Source organism: Haliotis rufescens, unplaced genomic scaffold (genome assembly GCF_023055435.1).
Source record: "Haliotis rufescens isolate VD_foot unplaced genomic scaffold, xgHalRufe1.0.p SCAF_1, whole genome shotgun sequence".
Taxonomy (NCBI): Eukaryota; Metazoa; Mollusca; class Gastropoda; order Lepetellida; family Haliotidae; genus Haliotis; species Haliotis rufescens.
This window is the reverse complement of record NW_025963779.1, coordinates 29,031,519-29,051,587: the sequence shown is the minus strand read 5'-3', so window position 1 is coordinate 29,051,587 and position 20,069 is coordinate 29,031,519. Positions and strand designations below refer to the sequence as shown.

The 20,069-nt window shown below is 38.7% G+C and overlaps 1 protein-coding gene across 4 annotated transcripts in view; it reads right to left on the bottom strand.

The window, feature by feature from the left end:
- LOC125378605 (AT-rich interactive domain-containing protein 3C-like) overlaps positions 1-20,069 on the bottom strand; it is an 80,012-nt gene that overhangs the window by 7,956 nt on the left and 51,987 nt on the right. For all 4 annotated transcript variants that reach the window (XM_048394294.1, XM_048394297.1, XM_048394296.1 and 1 more), the window contains exons 4-6: positions 13,419-13,602; positions 5,575-5,804; positions 2,911-3,156 (exon numbers count right to left, since the gene is read on the bottom strand). In XM_048394294.1, coding sequence (XP_048250251.1) covers positions 2,911-3,156; positions 5,575-5,804; positions 13,419-13,602 — 660 coding nt within the window. The remainder of the gene's footprint in view (positions 1-2,910; positions 3,157-5,574; positions 5,805-13,418; positions 13,603-20,069) is intronic.

The following is a 20,069-nucleotide window of genomic DNA, read 5'->3' as shown; positions in this document are numbered from 1 at the left end:
CATAATAAGGGTAAGCATGCCACAGATAACAGATGGGGACATAGTAAGGGTAAGCATGTCACAGATGGGGACATAGTGAGGTGAAGCATGTCACAGATCACAGATGGGGACATAGTAAGGGTAAGCATGTCACAGATGACAGATGGGGACATAGTAAGGGTAAGCATGTCACAGATGGGGACAAAGTGAGGTGAAGCATGTCACAGATGACAGATGGGGACATAGTAAGGGTAAGCATGCCACAGATCACAGATGGGGACATAGCAAGGGTAAGCGTTTCACAGATGGGGACATAGTAAGGGTAAGCATGTCACAGATGGGGACATAGTAAGGGTAAGCATGTCACAGATGGGGGACATAGTAAGGGTAAGCATGTCACAGATGGGGACATAGTAAGGGTAAGCATGCCACAGATCACAAATGGGGACATAGTAAGGGTAAGCATGCCACAGATCACAGATGGGGACATAGTGAGGTGAAGCATGTCACAGATGGGGACATAGTAAGGGTAAGCATGTCTCAGATCACAAATGGGGACATAGTAAGGGTAAGCATGCCACAGATCACAGATGGGGACATAGTGAGGTGAAGCATGTCACAGATGGGGACATAGTAAGAGTAAGCATGTCACAGATGGGGACATAGAAAGGGTAAGCATGTCACAGATGGGGACATAGTAAGGGTAAGCATGTCACAGATGGGGACATAGTAAGGGTAAGCATGTCACAGATGGGGACATAGTAAGGGTAAGCATGTCACAGATGGGGACATAGTAAGGGTAAGCATGTCACAGATGGGGACATAGAAAGGGTAAGCATATCACAGATGGGGACATAGTAAGGGTAAGCATGTCACAGATGGGGACATAGTAAGTGTAAGCATGTCACAGATGAGGACATAGCAAGGGTAAGCATTTCACAGATGGGGACATAGTAAGGGTAAGCATTTCACAGATGGGGACATAGTAAGGGTAAGCATGTCACAGATGGGGGACATAGTAAGGGTAAGCATGTCACAGATGGGGACATAGTAGGGGTAAGCATGTCACAGATGGGGACATAGTAAGGGTAAGCATGTCACAGATGGGGACATAGTAGGGGTAAACATGTCACAGATCACAGATGGGGACATAGTAAGGGTAAGCATGCCACAGATCACAAATGGGGACATAGTAAGGGTAAGCATGCCACAGATCACAGATGGGGACATAGTAAGGGTAAGCATGTCACAGATCACAGATGGAGACATAGTGAGGTGAAGCATGTCACAGATGGGGACATAGTAAGGGTAAGCATGTCTCAGATCACAAATGGGGACATAGTAAGGGTAAGCATGCCACAGATCACAGATGGGGACATAGTGAGGTGAAGCATGTCACAGATGGGGACATAGTAAGGGTAAGCATGTCACAGATGGGGACATAGAGAGGGTAAGCATGTCACAGATGGGGACATAGTAAGGGTAAGCGTGTCACAGATGGGGACATAGTAAGGGTAAGCATGTCACAGATGGGGACATAGAAAGGGTAAGCATGTCACAGATGGGGACATAGTAAGGGTAAGCATGTCACAGATCACAGATGAGGACATAGTAAGGTTAAGCATTTCACAGATCACAGACTGGAACTTAGTTAGGGTAAGCATGTCACAGATGGGAATTTAGTAAGGTGAAGCATGTCACAGATCACATGGGCAAACACCAACTTGATGAACATGTTTGTTTTTTGTTACAGATGTCAGATTTGAGAATTAACACAAACATGTCACATACGAAGGTAAGCATGCAATATATTTAGGCTTTGTCGATATAAAGGAAAGCAAAAGGGTTTTACAGGTATTTGATCAGGTAAGCATGCACATGTATGTGATAATTATGATATAGAAACTTAATAACAATGTAAGCATGTCACACATTTCAGATTGTTCCTTCATAACGGACACTACACTTGAGGAAGACAGCCCTTTGAATCACCAGCATAATCAGTGATAATATTTGATGCATCAATTTTCCTGACATCTGAGTAATAAACACAAGATCAACTTTTCAAATAAAATGGAAAGTAGTTTCTAAATCAAAATCCCAGATGGTAAACAAGATGACAGGCTACATGATAGGTTGATGATGGAGACTATATATACACTTGCCAGGCACCCCATCAACTGCACATAAGGAGCACAGTACCTCAATCAATAAAGAATAGCTTAAGGATAGTTCATAAGTACTTAGAAATGATCACAATACTGTTCAATTTCCATTCTAACATTTCAAAGGATACATTTTTATACTTCATCTCAAATCCCAATCCACTCTTTTTAATGCCACAGGGACACATGGCAGAGTATTAATGATGCCTTAATTGTCAGTCCACCTAGTGTGGCGGGGCATTGGAACACCTACGTAGTGTTTCTTAGAACTCGCCATCCACCCCTGAGTGTGGCCTGGTCCCCCTGGGCTAACTGTACCCGGAGGCCCCCATGCTGCAGGGGGCTTGTCATGTGTGACCCATCACCAGCTCATCACTTATTCAAGCACATGCTATGCCGTGTGATCTTGTGATGTGAAAGAAACCCTCTTGATTCCTTCGTGATATCACGCTTGCATAGATCAACGTATCTGTCCTCCATTTAAGGTCTGTGTTAATAATTAACATCTCTTTTTGATAAGCCTACTGTTGAATTAAGCCATTTCCACGGATGGCACATCACAATGACGGTGCCACAATTGTTCAATAAACATATGGATTTTTTATGGGACAGGGTGCAGTTGTCTCACACTCTGTAATCATTTCATTAAAAATTATAATTATTTCTGACATTTTTTCCTGCTTTATTTTCCAACAAGGCTATAGAACAATGCATCTCCAGCAATAATTTATGTCGGGACAACGTCTCAGAAAGTAACTGAGCTTACTTCGACTTGTGATCTTGAGATGAGCACTGGGCATACCAGCATGGGCCAGTATTCTCTCTTCCTCTGACAGCATGCGTTTACGTGGGGGACCTTCTTCGATGGGCGTGGTGCGTGATGCCGCCTCCATCTTGCGGGTAGCTTCTTCCATCGCCCGCGTTGCCACCTCCATGGCGATAGCATCACGCTCTGTCAAACCACGGCCATGCGGAAAATGCTGGGGGGTTGGAGGGAGGCTGTCATCATCATCTAAAAAACACATTACATAAAACATTGAATGTGAAATCATAATCCATACATCAAACTGTAACACAAATATCTATTTCATTATTCTTTATGCTTTGGGACTATGGGAGTCCAATTATGTTCAGGATTTAATGGAAACTTGTACAGTTATATATCAAGTTTTTCATTAAGACTTACAGTATTCGATGTAATAAACGCCCAGGGCGCTCTCAATATTAGAAATGGGGGGCTCTTATAAGAATATTATTTTGGTGAAAAAAAACAGAGTTCAAAGATAAATTTCATAGCCTGAAATGTTTATGTACAACAGATATATTTTTCCAAAATTATATGCCCATAATTAAGGGTGCATATAACACACAAGTGTGTATTTTACGCAAATAAATAAGTCTTGTGTACATTGATCAATCGGAAGGGGTGCTAATTGGGATTGTTCACTAGCCAATATCTTAGCAAATGTCGCCGTGGGCGCTTATTAGAGCTGGGCGCTTATTACGTCGAATACGGTAATTCTTTTTTTCATAACCCAGAGTGTAGAAAGAGTTGAGAGGTAAAAGGTCAACAACATTGGACATAAAACATGATTACATATGGCAGTTGGTAATACAGCAGAAACTGCTGACTGAAGTCGGCAGATGAAAATAAGATGATCATGATGAACAAAACATGTGATCAAGAAACACATTTTGTAAATTAAATACAAGACTTTCTTTCCCGGTGCAAAGGAGCGATACCATCTCCTTGACAAATACAACCATTATTGTGAAGCATGTGAACTGTGATATTTCTGTTTTGTCTGAATGATAAAAGTATATTTCCCAAGATTAAAGGCCGGTCCATTAGGCAGTTGAGGAAAAACTTGACAAGGCAAGAAAAAGGATAGGGAAAAAAAGTAGAGGAAACAGACACAAGCAGGTGTGGCGATTTAGCTCAACTCCAACTCGACGAAAAAAACACCCCACATTTGACATGATATCTAGCTTGGTATCGCCTGATATAACTTAAATTGACTCTGAACATGATTACATTGAATGGATTGCTTGTGTGAGCAGATCAAAGAAAAGAAGAAGAAGTCTGGTGTGATCTCGAGGCCAGGCTGCCTGTCTTTACCACAAACACAAGTTGTTGTCTCATGATAAAGTGATATATATTTATAAACCCATGGAGGTGAGAGGTCAACAAAGTTCTGATATCACCACCGATAAAGCAGTAATCGGAGAATCCTCACCATATCAATCCGAGCGAGACAATCCTGGGACTAGAATCCCAGTGATCTCACGGCAGAAGTTTCAGCTCTAGCCCCAACATTGAGCCCACTTTTCTGACAAGGTATCCATTTAAATGGCCTTCACAGCGATTAAATTACTTTGAAATTATAGTCTACAAATTACTTCTCATCTTAGTGTAGTTGACACAGACCAACATTTATATTGTTGATTTACGATGGTCTACATCTGATAAGCTGCTCACTCCTGACTAGGCTTCAACTACAATCATCAGGTTTATAATTTCATCTCAATCCTCCCAGGCTGAACAATACTGGCATTCGATATCAAAATTACACCTCCACGATTAAAGCCCTCCACTGTACTGAAACAACCCTGCCCGTTTCGGGAGCAAGCTTTTCAAAAGGCTCCTCGAAAGCACACCAGAAATTTCAAGTTGAATAAATGCATATCAGATCAAATTACGATAATTCTGACAGTTTTATTGCACAACTTGTGTAATTTATGTCAAAAAGCACTTATAAAGGCTAGCAGTTGTGCTCATGTGAGTGTCATACAATCCCTAAACAAATGACAACATATAAACTGATATCAAACCAATCAATTGCAATATTCATCTATGACTAACAGATAATATCTTCCTAACAACATCAACTTGTGATAGGTGAGCAAGTCCTGTTTCATTGTTGCTTCATAATTTATAGTCTACCTTATCGAGAGTGTTTCTCATCTATGACTAAGCCTTTGTTGATAAAATTCGTATTTTTCTACAGATTAGATCTCAAATAATAAATTTGACATCTCCTATCATTAAGAATTTAACTCAAGAATATTAAAAGACAGCATAGCATACAACAGCAATAAAATGGTGTATGTATGTACTTAAGTGTATGAATGATAACGATGAAGAGAAGATAATTTTATATCACAAGTTCAAAACCAACAATACACATTCTATTCACCCTGGCAAGAATGTAGAAAATGTTTTTAAAAAGAAAGTTATTACCATTTTACATTCATATAATACCAAGAAAAAAAATTAAAATAGTTTATCCTCCCTTGGATATACACATGAGTGTTATGAGTGCAGGTTCTTGAGGAACAATACCAATCTCGGCTGGGTGATCATTTTGAAAGGGATAAAGGCATGTTTCATCTCTCTATCAACTGTAAAACGTCATCATCATCTACTTACTGTCCATGTCGGGCCAGAGTTTGCCCGGAGATCCACCTCCGAGTTTGCCGTTAAGTAGAGTGCCGTTGAGATGATGGCTCGTGGGGACCAACGTGGGCCCGGGGGACAGGTCATACCCATAGCTGGAGCGACGCCCTTCCCGGCGGTTACCGTCAATAGCTGCCTGTAGTTCCTGTGGGGAACTCAGTTTCAGCTTCTCACATTCGTAGGGATAGAGGTACTTCATATACCTGAAAAGGAAAGTCAGTGTTATTATTAGGATGTTTAAAATAATGATATTTTTTTTTTTAAGGATGGCAGTGCATTTTCTAGGATATGATGAAACATATTTTGACAATGCCAAAAACATTTATGTTAAAACAAAAGATGAAATTTCAAAAGGAATGAAAATAGTTTTTATTCCACTTTTATTTATTTTTAACCTTATAAGCAAAACACCACATATTTGAAAATGTATCTTCATTAAAAAAACAGACAGTATGTGTGCTTTTTCAACAAACATAACTTTCACAAGAAAAGCAAAATTTATGTCTATCTTTCAACCAGAAATATTTATTGCTTAATATCTTTAAAATACACAAAGCAAATGTCAAAGAAAATATTTTGTGTGTGTGCAATCGTAATTGTTTTGGTACCTTCAGTTTCTCTAATTTCCCAACAATTTTCACATATTCACCAATTATCAAATCATGATGTCAATCCAAGACGGTCCCATTCAAATAAATAGTGATGACAATGCCAAATTGGCACGAATGATTTGTGTGTTTCACCTGATAAACATCATCAGATCATAATTGATTGTATACTGGAAAACAGTTTCTTTATTGTGGAGGTTCCTGCCTGCTGGCCTAGACACGGCTTTTTAGTTGTTTGTTACACATAGGAGCACAGACATCGGGGAAGTAGTATTCCGGTTATTTCCACGGATAATTATCACTTTGCACTGATAGGCGCACCTAGTCCCATTGTCTGATAACATGCAACTTCTATATCCCTTTTTATGCAAAAAACTTCTACATCCATTTGTTGTGCCAAACATGCATGTATACAGACAATTGTACATCTAATCATTTCTGAAAAAAGGCAAATTTTTAAAGTAATCCGGACTAGAAATTGTCACTGAATTAACAAAAAGATAAACTCAATTATTGCTCAATAATTTTCACGTCATTTAGGAATTACGTAAGGACAAATGATATGTTGTATGAGAATAGTACAGTATGAAAAATATAAAACTGCACCAAACTGGAAGCCATATTTGAACTTAAGAGTGCAGATATGCTGTTGGACTGAAGATAGCCATCATTATTTCTGTTAAACAAGACCAATGTAAATATAATTCTAACCTTCGATACATGATTAACTCACAACATCCCTGCATTCACAGACTTTAATTGGGATTTTTATTGTAAATCAAACACTGGTTCTTTGTACCACCCCAACAGGTGTAGCGTCTCAACACGAATTCCACCCAAAAGTCTTTACAAACACTACACAATTAATTGGACTTGTGATTGTAAAAAAATCCCCCACCATATAAAATAGTTCAGTGCCACTTTAAAAACATCCTGTGTGTGGCTGAAAAAATGGAGTAACAAAAGTTGGGTGTCGAGCTAGGTGTAACATGATAAATGTAGTTATAGAATAATGTGGGATTGTTAGCAAATCGCACACTATCAAATATCCCCAACATATGTTGGTATCTTTCAATAAAGTCAGACGTTTTCTTAGATTCTCCTAAATTAATGGACGGCCAGAGCATTTCTGCCTCTGCAGCAGAAGTTAAATGCTCTGCCGAATGTGGTTACTTTAGCTTGATATAGATGGCCATATGTGTATCAAGAAAGCCGGAAATTATAATAAGCGTGTTGACATATTTGGAATGAATTAGCTGCAAGGCTCCTGGCGGCGGAATTTACATCTATTTGGACAGCTGGAAGAATCTTGGGAAATCAAATTCGGAATTTGGAGGGCAAAAAATTAACTGGTAAATAATACACAGTGTGATTATTAATGACATTGTACTTGGAATGGAAACATCCAGACTGAATCAAAATACAAGGGAAAAACGATAGGAAGCTGGGTTAATCTCCACCAGATTGAAGCAATTATTAAAGGAGCACCTCCCAAGTGAGTGTGTTTCCTCTTTCATCTCTTCCACTGCTTTGCATTCATCTCCTATTGGAAACTTGTAAGGATGGTAGGTGGCCTACATATTAAAAACGTTACCTGTTCACAAAAAAACAAAATTCTCCTACAAGACAAAGAGTAATGCAAACTAAGAATCCACACTTGATTGTACATCTGCAGTGTAGACTAAGGTAGATCCCTTAGGATGAGGAATGTATGTTACATTACGAAACAGACCAAATCACATTTTCTTTTTTTGTTTTGCATTACAGTCAAAAAACAAAAATGAAATTGGTATGTCAAAACGTAAGTCATACAAATAATTTCTGAAACAATTTTCTTATGAAAATTGAATGGTCCTTAGAAAGCATTACTACCTAAGTTAATTTAAAAATAACTGAAACAGAGTGTCAAAAAAAGAGTGACTGTGTGAGTGAGTTGGGTTTAACGCCGCTTTTAACAGTATTCCAGTTATATTGCAGCTTAATGTGGGAGGAAAGCCCGAAGTGATGCAGGTCTCAGACGTTTACCACTTTGGTGAAACCCATGAGCACGGGTATGGTGCTGACAAACCTAGAAACATAATCGGAGCAAACCAGGATTCGAACCCACAATCACAGGTTTCTGGCATACCCAAGGGACGCAACTCTGCACAGCGAATTGTGGTGCCCAAAAAAGAGTGACCAATATGACAAGACATGTTTCTCCAACAACCCCTCAAGCTACACTCCAAGAAACCTGTTACCACTGTTTATTCCAGTCCACAAAGCTAAGCTGATATCTACATTGGTGATAGATAGATGATATAATGCCAGGATATCTGGACAGGATACTATTACAGATCTTCTATGAATATCTATCTTGATAAAAGCAGCTATGTGGGGCATATGGAGAGTATTACATCTTTGACTTTTATCACCAGCAAGAATTCCCAGAGTCTGACATCAGGTCATCAATGCTATTATAACCCCACATAAACCCAACCTTCCAGCCATGGGGGGCAAGTTATAGCTGCAAACAGACATATGCCAGTACCACCAAATCCCCACAGAGGCCAAACATTTACATGTGTGTGTGCATGAAGAGGAATAAACATATGTCTGGATTGGACCAGGAACAATGTTTGTGATGTATTTGACAATAATGATGATGACTATGGTGTATGGGTCCAGACATCCTTGCATCCAAGCTTCAGAGGTTGTGGTGGAAATAGAGTGCCAACCGATGGTGCTAGAAGAGTACTTATTCCAGAGCTTAATCTTCTTCACATCTGCTTGTTCAGGTAGCCTGCTCGAGCCATCACCACAATCCCACATTAAAAGGTCACTTTGATTCACCCATATATTACTTAATCCCCCCTAACCTTCAGATCTTTAATTAGTTCTGCAAGATCTTCACTAGGGAGCTACATATTGGGGCTATTAACCTTTTGTGTCATCAAATAGGTTGTGGCTTGCACAGTGTTGCGTTATCACTTTGCCAGCTTAATTCTAACTTAATTATGGGAAAGACATCGTCTCTAAAGAGAAACCCTTCAGCCAAGTTTTGTTACATAAAGTATAAGTTTGGTAAAAAGGCTAAATTCGTTATATTATGACTTGGTTACATTGTTCAAGACGTAATCATCTTTTGGAAGTACTGCATGATAAGAAAACCTCAAGTTTAATTAACATTTGATAACTGACATATTTTGCAGCTTAAAACTCAGTCAAGTAAATGTATAGAACACACACGATAGACTAATACAGCACTTCAGATATGAATTCCTTTCACTTATTTATAGCCCACAAATAGCTTTCTTCATGTCTATATGATATCACATTCAATTAACATTGCCTGACACGAAATTGCCCAATAATCAAGGGAATTTGAACATTTCTTTGATCATCCTAAATATAGAATCTTAATATCTGTCTTTCTCATTCCAAGTTGCAAAATGCTGTTTTTTTCTGCTCTGTAGGTCACATTGTAGCGCTTATTGGAAGGTAATATGCACCGGCATATTCACCCTTCATAAAGTATCCCCCAGGTTGTCCCACCCCCCACCCCTGTGCCGTCAGCTACCCATAGGTAAACACTACAATTACAGTTCTACCTTCTACCAACACCTCCATAACCAACCAATTGATCACATACGTGAGTTTGCAACTTCTCTTCATAAATATTTTACTTGAATTAAGAATTACATAATATTTCCTTGCTTGGGATAATTGGAATTTGGCCGGAGCAATTGATTGTTCTTTCGCATAATTGACTACGGTAACATTTGGTGGCAACGATGAATATTTCATTTTAACGCATCGTCCAAATCATTTGGTATCAAGAGTAGCAAATGAAAGTAATTCAATTTTGTTTGCAGCGTCGAGATCTGTAAGCCATCAGTGTAGATGGTTCTTGCTACAAATGGAGTATATCGCTGGTCGATAACTCGCGCATCTCCGGGTAGTATCTGCAGTGGGCAGCAATGTGCCAATGAGCAGTGGATAATTACTGATAACTTCAGTTTAATTCCCTACATCAATAGTGCTCAACACCAGTAACGGGAATAACCCCTGTTCATTAAATCCCACGTGATAAAACACTATCTAATTGTACCACTTTCATTTGCTATAGAAATGTGCTTGTGTTTGATTTGTCACATTACCTCTCATAGAGAGGATGATGCAATATGTCCCTCCCCAAGCATGGGACATAGATTGATTTGTTCCATATTATAAGGGACGGGGGAAATACAACAATTAGGCTTAATTGTGTGAAGGAAAGGGAATTAACTCCAATAAACTGATGGGAACCGGTCCTCTCTAATGCATGTCTATGGGCAGAGACCAGGGAATTCCCTGCTCTCTTCACTGCTGGTATTTTTGCAATTCGTAATCATCTTATTATGAAATTATACCAAGCCAATCAAGGACTTTTTCTGTCTTTAATATCATTACAACAAAAGGCTTGATAACAAGTCATTAAATTAGATTCCCCTCCAAAGTAAAGGCACAAATTTTCAATCAGATTTTTTTTCTTGGGGAAGTTCTCAGATGAAATTCACAACAAAAAGTTTCCCAACTTTGTTGGATAAGATAGAATAGTCATTAATAATAAAAACTGCTTAAAAGGAAATCTGATCAGTCTATGTTCATTGTTGAGAGATTAGACATGTTAGAGGTCTTTAGGCTGTATATGGTTCTACAGTTACAGATGCTAGCATGATGCTGCACAATGCTGTGTGTTCTGTGGGGGAGTGCTGAGTCTGTGATAGACTGTTATTTAGTCCCAGAAATAAAATTACCTTATTTACAAATACATATCTACAAAATAAAAATTAATAAAATCCAAGTGGAGACCAGAACAATTCTTAATTTCAGCTAGAGCTGAGGCAATTTGGACTTGCAAAATTCATTCTAGACTGGAGTTTTTTCAATTTATTCCCTGGGGTCTGGGAGACAGGCTATGTCTGTGAGCGTTGTCTGTGTTCTGTTAGTGAGTGTGTGTTGTGAGTGTTCTGTGTCTGTGAGCGTTGTCTGTGTTCTGTTAGTGAGTGTGTGTTGTGAGTGTTCTGTGTCTGTGAGCGTTGTCTGTGTTCTGTTAGTGAGTATGTGTTGTGAGTGTTCTGTGTCTGTGAGCGTTGTCTGTGTTCTGTTAGTGAGTGTGTATTGTGAGTGTTCTGTGTCTGTGAGCGTTGTCTGTGTTCTGTTAGTGAGTATGTGTTGTGAGTGTTCTGTGTCTGTGAGCGTTGTCTGTGTTCTGTTAGTGAGTGTGTGTTGTGAGTGTTCTGTGTCTGTGAGCGTTGTCTGTGTTCTGTTAGTGAGTGTGTGTTGTGAGTGTTCTGTGTCTGTGAGCGTTGTCTGTGTTCTGTTAGTGAGGGTGTGTTGTGAGTGTTCTGTGTCTGTGAGCGTTGTCTGTGTTCTGTTAGTGAGTGTGTGTTGTGAGTGTTCTGTGGGTGAAGGCTGCATAATTGTCCTGAGAGTGAGCATGTTCTGTGAGTGAGTGTTGTGTGTGATTTGTGGGTGAGGGCTGCATATGCTCTGTGGATGGAGGCTGCATATGTTCTGTGGATGAATGCTGTGGATGAATGCTGCATATGTTCTGTGGATGAAGGCTGCATATGTTCTGTGGATGAAGGCTGCATATGTTCTATGAGTGAGTGAGTGCTGTGTGTGTTTTGTGGGTGAAGGCTGCATATGTGAGTGTTGTGTGTGCTTTGTGGGTGAAGGCTTTATATGTTCTGTGGGTGAATGGTACAAAGGTTCTGTGATCAAGTGTGTTCTATGAGTGAGTGAGTTTGGTTCAATGGTTTCTCTAAGTGAATGTAGTATGCATGAGTTATGTAAGTGAATGCCCTGTGTGTTCTGTGATTGGCTGCCAAATGTTTTATGAAAGTGAATGCTGTGTGCATATGTTCTGTAAGTGAATGTTGTATGTGTTCATGAACAGGAAAGGACACCTACAGTGGACTAAGTGTGAATGCTGTATGTGTTCATGAACAGGAAAGGACACCTACTGTGTTCTAAGTGTGAATGCTGTATGTGTTCATGAACAGGAAAGGACACCTACTGTGTTCTAAGTGTGAATGCTGTATGTGTTCATGAACAGGAAAGGACACCTACTGTGTTCTAAGTGTGAATGTTGTATGTGTTCGTGAACAGGAAAGGACACCTACTGTGTTCTAAGTGTGAATGTTGTATGTGTTCGTGAACAGGAAAGGACACCTACAGTGGACTAAGTGTGAATGCTGTATGTGTTCATGAACAGGAAAGGACACCTACTGTGTTCTAAGTGTGAATGCTGTATGTGTTCATGAACAGGAAAGGACACCTACTGTGTTCTAAGTGTGAATGCTGTATGTGTTCGTGAACAGGAAAGGACACCTGCTGTGTTCTAAGTGTGAATGTTGTATGTGTTCGTGAACAGGAAAGGACACCTACAGTGGACTAAGTGTGAATGCTGTATGTGTTCATGAACAGGAAAGGACACCTACTGTGTTCTAAGTGTGAATGTTGTATGTGTTCATGAACAGGAAAGGACACCTACTGTGTTCTAAGTGTGAATGCTGTATGTGTTCATGAACAGGAAAGGACACCTGCTGTGTTCTAAGTGTGAATGTTGTATGTGTTCGTGAACAGGAAAGGACACCTACTGTGTTCTAAGTGTGAATGTTGTATGTGTTCATGAACAGGAAAGGACACCTACAGTGGACTAAGTGTGAATGTTGTATGTGTTCGTGAACAGGAAAGGACACCTGCTGTGTTCTAAGTGTGAATGTTGTATGTGTTCATGAACAGGAAAGGACACCTACTGTGTTCTAAGTGTGAATGCTGTATGTGTTCATGAACAGGAAAGGACACCTACTGTGTTCTAAGTGTGAATGCTGTATGTGTTCATGAACAGGAAAGGACACCTACTGTGTTCTAAGTGTGAATGCTGTATGTGTTCATGAACAGGAAAGGACACCTACTGTGGACTAAGTGTGAATGCTGTATGTGTTCATGAACAGGAAAGGACACCTACTGTGTTCTAAGTGTGAATGTTGTATGTGTTCGTGAACAGGAAAGGACACCTGCTGTGTTCTAAGTGTGAATGTTGTATGTGTTCGTGAACAGGAAAGGACACCTGCTGTGTTCTAAGTGTGAATGTTGTATGTGTTCGTAAACAGGAAAGGACACCTACTGTGTTCTAAGTGTGAATGCTGTATGTGATTGTGAACAGGAAAGGACACCTACTGTGTTCTAAGTGTGAATGCTGCACTGGTGATGGAGGATGGGAGGTTGAGGCCCTTGGTGATCTCCCGCCACAGTTTCTTGTTGATGACCTCCACGAGGCCGCCCTTGGACACCACCAGGCGGAACAACTCATACAGGTCCAGGGTCTGCTTGGCCATGATGGGAATCCGATTCACAGGGGTCCCTGCAAAAAAACAACCAGTGTCACTCAAACTTGTAGAGAGAAGAACAGGTCTTGAGCAACCCATGCTTGTCGTAAAAGGCAACAGTGTTGTCGTAAGAAGCGACTAACAGAATCAGGTGGTCAGACTCTCTGACTTGGTTGATGCATGTCATCGTAAACCAGTTGCGTAGATTGATGCTCATGATGTCAATCACTGGATTGTCTGGTCAAGAATCGATTATTTACAGACCACCGTCACACAGCTCCTGGAATATTGCTGAGTGTGGCATTAAACAACAAAGAAATAAACAAACAAACAAATATTATTCAGATTTGTGCTGATGAATACACTGAGCATTTGCACTTCAGTCTCTAACACCATGTTAGAACTGAAATACTGCTCAAAGCGACATAAACCCAACTCACTCACAGATTCCAGAGTACAAATTTAATCAAACAACCACCTCCAGTCCATTCCCACCCCCATCTCAGCTCCAGCAGCCAAGGTTACTTAATACACAAGGGCTCCTATTATTATTGTTACCTAACCTTATACTTAGCAATGTTTCTAGTCTGTCTTACAGACCCTGATACAAATATATATCAAATACAGCCCATGAAAGTCTATAATGTTTGGCAAGTCTAGATTACTGCAGTATCAGGAAAATGAAGAGAGTCTCTGGGCTCCCTTTTATTATATTTTTATTAAGATAATTGATAACTGTTTTTTTCTGTACGATATGTTCATTTCAGAGACTAGATGTGAGTCTACAGTTTCCAAGACTATATGTTAGTCTAACACCTTCGGCAATATCATCCGTGTGCTCTAAGTAGGCTTAAAGTCAATGTTATTGTCATAACACTAAACAAAATCAATAAACCAAAAGAACTAAAAGGCACGGGCAGTTTCAACATTATTTACTAGCCACAAAACTATGAGTGGCTGCTTCCAACAGATGGACATCATTCAGTAGCATCCACATACGACAGTCACTGAAATCACGCATACACTCACAGACCGACTCAGATGTTGGGATGGCTATATATAGACAAGATACGATAAGATATTTATTGTGGAACATTCCATCGAGAAACAGTGGCAATATTCTACAAACTACAAATATATGAACAGTAGGTACATTCTCTGTACATTCTACATAAATATTAGGTATTAACAATTTCTTTTTAAAACAAATGTAACATTATGATGTGGAAATATAAAGTGAGAGATGAATATCTACACACTGTGTGCGGACCTGATTGGCTAAGAGTAATATATAGTCCCCATAATACAGTTATACATAAGGTTAAATAAAGATAATAGAATGAATGAATCCTTGATTATTAAGTAATCCTAAATCTCTTAATTTCATGGCTGAAAAGAGGATGAGTATGGGCTGCATTGGCTGAGAAGGATGAGAATTGAATGGGGTGATTGTTTTATTAAACATACCATAATAAGAGCCCAGGGCGCTCTCAAAATTAGAAATAGGGGTCTCTTATTAGAATATAATTTTGGTGAAAGAGTCAAAAGATCGTAAATTTTATGGTTATTGCTGACAGCCTAAAATGATACAAAAGAAAAGTCTGTGCGTATTATACACGACAGATATATTTTTCCAGAATTTAATTGCCCGTAATTAAGGGTGCATATAACACATGAGTGCGTATTATACACGGAAAAAAATATACACGAATTGTGTACATTGATCAGTCGGAAGGGTGCTAATTGGGATTGTTCACTAGCCAATATATTGGAAAATATCGTCGTGGGCGCTTATTAGAGAGGGGCGCTTATTACGTCGAATACGGTATGCTCAGGAGACAAAGGTTGGCTGTCCACACTCTAACCTCAGACATGGACTCAATTACAATTTTACATACACAAGTATTTGCATCAGGCTTCAGACATAAAAGTCTCTAATACCATTTTCAATTACCAAACTATTCCTAAAACTTCACAGCAAATACAGGATCTGGAGGAATTTCAAAATTGTATCACATTCAGAAATCATCATAGACAAATCTAAACTGTAACTATTTCAAAAAGAATTCATGATGTAAAATGTAAATTCTCTGTTAATGCTATCAAGCTTAAGTAAGCCAATCATCAGGCTCCGCAGTAATGATAAGCTTGTATCTGTAGCATGCATGAATGCACTGTGGAAAATGTCATTATTACCCTCATACCAGCTTGATAAGGGTCAATAAATGTATTACATCATAAGTGACTTATCTGAACCCATGAAGGAGTTACCAAACCCTATCAAGCCCTCACTAATACACCATCCCTTATTCATTATAACAGCATTAGAGGAGGCAATCGGAAGCTCTTATCAACTCGATTACATTGCCCCTTTAATTGGCAGCTGGTATAAAACAATATCACACACAGTCAGCCTGCTGGTGCTGGGTTCCTGGAAGCTAGTCCCAGACTCTGGGTGGTAGCTGCGCATTAGCTGTAATAGCCTCGCAAGCATTTGGGCCAGTTAATGTATTAAGCTGAATTTTATTTATTGTTAACTTTTATACATGACTATTGTTGAACACTATACAATGAAAGGAACATGGTACAAAGGTGTAAATCTACCTATTTGATTTGTTATATTTGTCAGATAAATGAGATTGATTGTGACTGTAAGTATTTCATAATCATTGGGAAGTTTGATTAATGTGTGAATTGACTGTGGGTAAGGTTTCAAGCAGCTTGTTTGTTACTTTGGTAATTTTTTGTTTTCTTGATTCTTGCTAATTTATATATACTGTGTTAGTTTGATTAAGAACTATGGCATACCAAAACACTTAAGGTTCCTTGCAATTGTTTTACTATTTGACATTTACAATATTTGAAACAGTTTATTACTTACTAGAATGAAAAAATAGAATATCATTACGAATTAGATGCATTAAAGTAATGCATTGATTGGTAATATATCGAGTTTAACCTGCAAATAATATACTAGTATTAAATAATTAGTATACATGTATCTTTTTATCTGCAGATATTCTACCAACTGTGTGACTGGTATCATTTTCTCTCTTAATTCGTTAAACTATTTAATTAAATCTAAACTAAATCTGTAATCAAATCTAACAATAAATTATTGCTTAAATATCTATTTACATGTATATATGCAGTATATGCAGTATATATTGAATGGATAAGTATGAAAAGGTTATTTAACATGTTCTTAATTTAATTGGCCATTCCTGTTTCACATGCAGCCTTATTGTTTCAAATTTGTAGAATATGGCAATTGATCTGATGATGCCTGTGCTCTGACCAGCGCTAACATAGTTGCCAGCTCATTGCCACATAGTGGTAAGTTGTGTGTACTTGGTGTATATTGTGTTTACATCATGGTAATTGGTAGTGGTGGTAATTATGTAATGTCTCAAGTATTTTAAGTTGTAATTTGGCTTAAAATCAATAGTTAATCATTCAAGTTTACTGTAATTACTGTTTTGTGTGTTTGTTACAGAAATGTTTAACATCAAGTATCAATAGTGTTTCTCGTATGCATAACATATTGGATTGGGTGAGCTTTGTATCTAAAAGTAGTTTATGCATCTGTGTGTTGATACTATGTGTTATGTTTGTGTAATTTCATCTGATAGATATTTTCATTGTATTTATGCAATTTTGCAGAATAAAGGAATAGCTGTCAACTCACACCACAGTAGCTTGTTCTGTGTTTTGCTGCTCTAACCGTAGCCTTGCCTAATAAACTCATAACTGTCTAGATGTTCTTAATTCAATTTAAAACTGATCTTTATTTTCTTACTTCAATATAATTAATACACCTTCAATCATAATAGAGTTCATGCTCTTTCTTTAGAAAATAATTCTCTATCACACACAAACCCATTGTATGAAGACCCAACACCACGTTCAACATAAGGCTTTAACAATAGTAAGTGCAGCTACAGCATTCTATTCAGTTCATGTTTCAAACTTTAGTGTTTTATGGCAACATAACTTGTTCCAGTAGATTCCCTTTACAAGCTGACAGTGCTCCTCGCCCTCCCAAATGTACCCAGTATCACTGACACAGCCCATATACATCCCCCCAGCAGGCATCAAGGATGGAGGTGGTCAGCTCCATGGTAAAGTCATCACTGGGGCTTTGTGGGCTGGGGGTGAGGATCAGCAATAAATCAACTACAACAGCTCATCGACATGCACAATTGCAGCACATCAATGCTACCAGCTGTTCCTAGATAAATCAGTATAGGGAGTCGGTCGACCACAGCAGCAATGTGGAGATTTACTGCTATTCCCATCCACAAGGACATTCAAGCTACCATAAAAGTCTCTAATTTCACAGATATCAAGCCGTATCTTCATAAAACATGTCACAACTGAATAGCCTGATTTGTACATCAGAAACAACTTGCCTGCCTCATTTCAATGTCATTTCAATAACAATAAGATCCATGTCTCAACATTTATTATTCAAGAAAACATGTTATTTAATATACATACGCAAAAAGTAGAACAAAAAAGACATTTCAACCGGAACTGTGCACAGTATCAAGATTACAGTGATTATAAAGAATGAGTTTATTTTGTTTTGTGATGCACATGTGATATGTAGAGGAATAGTGAGGAATAGTGAGGAATATCCAGTAATGATACACAGGTAAGTGTACGAGCAGTGTGGAATGCTCTTCATGAGTACATGATTAATGTGATGTAACCCGGCTTATCTGGTGCCTGTTGACAAGGTTACAGCACCACAGCAGCTAGGGAGAGCAAGTCTATCTGCCATCCATCAGCACCAGCCTCCAATATCCCCTAGCTAACCCTACCAACTTGATCCATGCCATATGGACGAGGCTACACATAGAAAGACAAAGCTACAAATGTATCTAAGTCATAATTTACATGAGTTGGGGAACTGGAGCCTAATCTTCCTCACCAGGGGGTCAAACAGTAGTGACCTCTGGTGTTTATAAACTTCCGCCAACACTTCAAGCATTCATCACCCCCTTGAAATGATTGCCCCTTGATCCCCCTTAAAGTTAATGTCTCTTGATGTAAGTTGTCTCTTGCATATGCTGCTAATGCTAGGCCTTTTCTGAGATGTGCCTCTTATCTGGGGAGCTGTTGTTAATTCTTGATAAAATGATGCTAAATGATAAACACATGGTGTGGGGGTCGAGGGAAGCAAACAAAATTACTGAGCACTCCCTGTATACCACAAAGCTACCATAAAATCTTTCAATGCTTTCAGTTAATAATCCTTGATGGGCCATATTTTACGGAATATTTTGCAGTAATCACAAAAAGGAACATTTGAAGGCTAAGCCGCTATTAACGTCAAAACATGATTCCCTCTTCAAGCGCTATAATGAGGCATCGGCACCAGCCCCCACTTCTCCCAAGTCTTGATCCCTCTAATGTTTATTCAGTCATCTGAGAGCGGTATTCTCTAATGTTTGAACAAACATCTTGATGTTACTTGGAAGTCTGTCGGAAATGAATCTAAATAAAATCAAATAATTGATGAGAGACATTTGTGCCGGGTATTTTTTCTGTATGGAGCGGCTTTTGTATTAATTACATTATGTTCTGCTGTACGGAGCTTCAAGTAGCTGGCAACACGGCCAGGTAGACTGTGTATCCTTGCTCAAGTCGGGGCTTGGGTGTGAAGATGGCAACTGCCACACAACACCACAACACGCTCGCACCTCAACAAACAGGAAAAGAGAGATTTCTGGTGGTATTAGAAGGAATACAATGTTGAAAATAGGAATTATTTTATCTGTGTCTCACTTCATTGCTTACGTCAACTGAAACAGGGATGGTTTATTTTAAGAAATGTGTTTGAAAAACAGATTTCCACCAAATAACATCAACAATTTGATTGGCATTAATTTCAACTGTTTTAACTGTTACAATACATGTTATATTATATGTTTTCAACAAAGAAAATATTATCACAAACTATTAAATAATTGATGTTCATATTCCTATTTAAAGAATGTATACATAAAGTTAGTTAAATAAATTATGTAAAGACTATGAATATATTTATCTTTTAAATTAAAAAATATTTGAATGTGAGAAACAATTTCTAGAAGTTAGTGGTTCCCTCTGTACAGCAACAGTCAAAGTAGGGGTTGTTCCTGTGAAAGAGAGTTGACACTTGCACTTAACGAAATGAAACCCTATGGAGAAAACCCACAAATGGCTTCCTCAAAGCTGACCTTCCCAACAAAGGCGCTCTAATTTGGGCAAAAGATTTCTGTCTAATCTCTGACAACAGGCAGTTGACTTTTGCCCTGCTTTAGAGAGCTACGACTGGTTGGTATATACCCGACACAGACAAATACCAGAACAAATTCAAGATTTCTATGTTAGCCATAGCGTAGAAGAGAACATCCACAAGCCCTGTGCTGTGCTCATGTGCTTATGAACTTTAACAACACTACTTAAAATTGTCTAAAGTGTTATACTGCAAAGCTGGGGAGAAATTCCACAG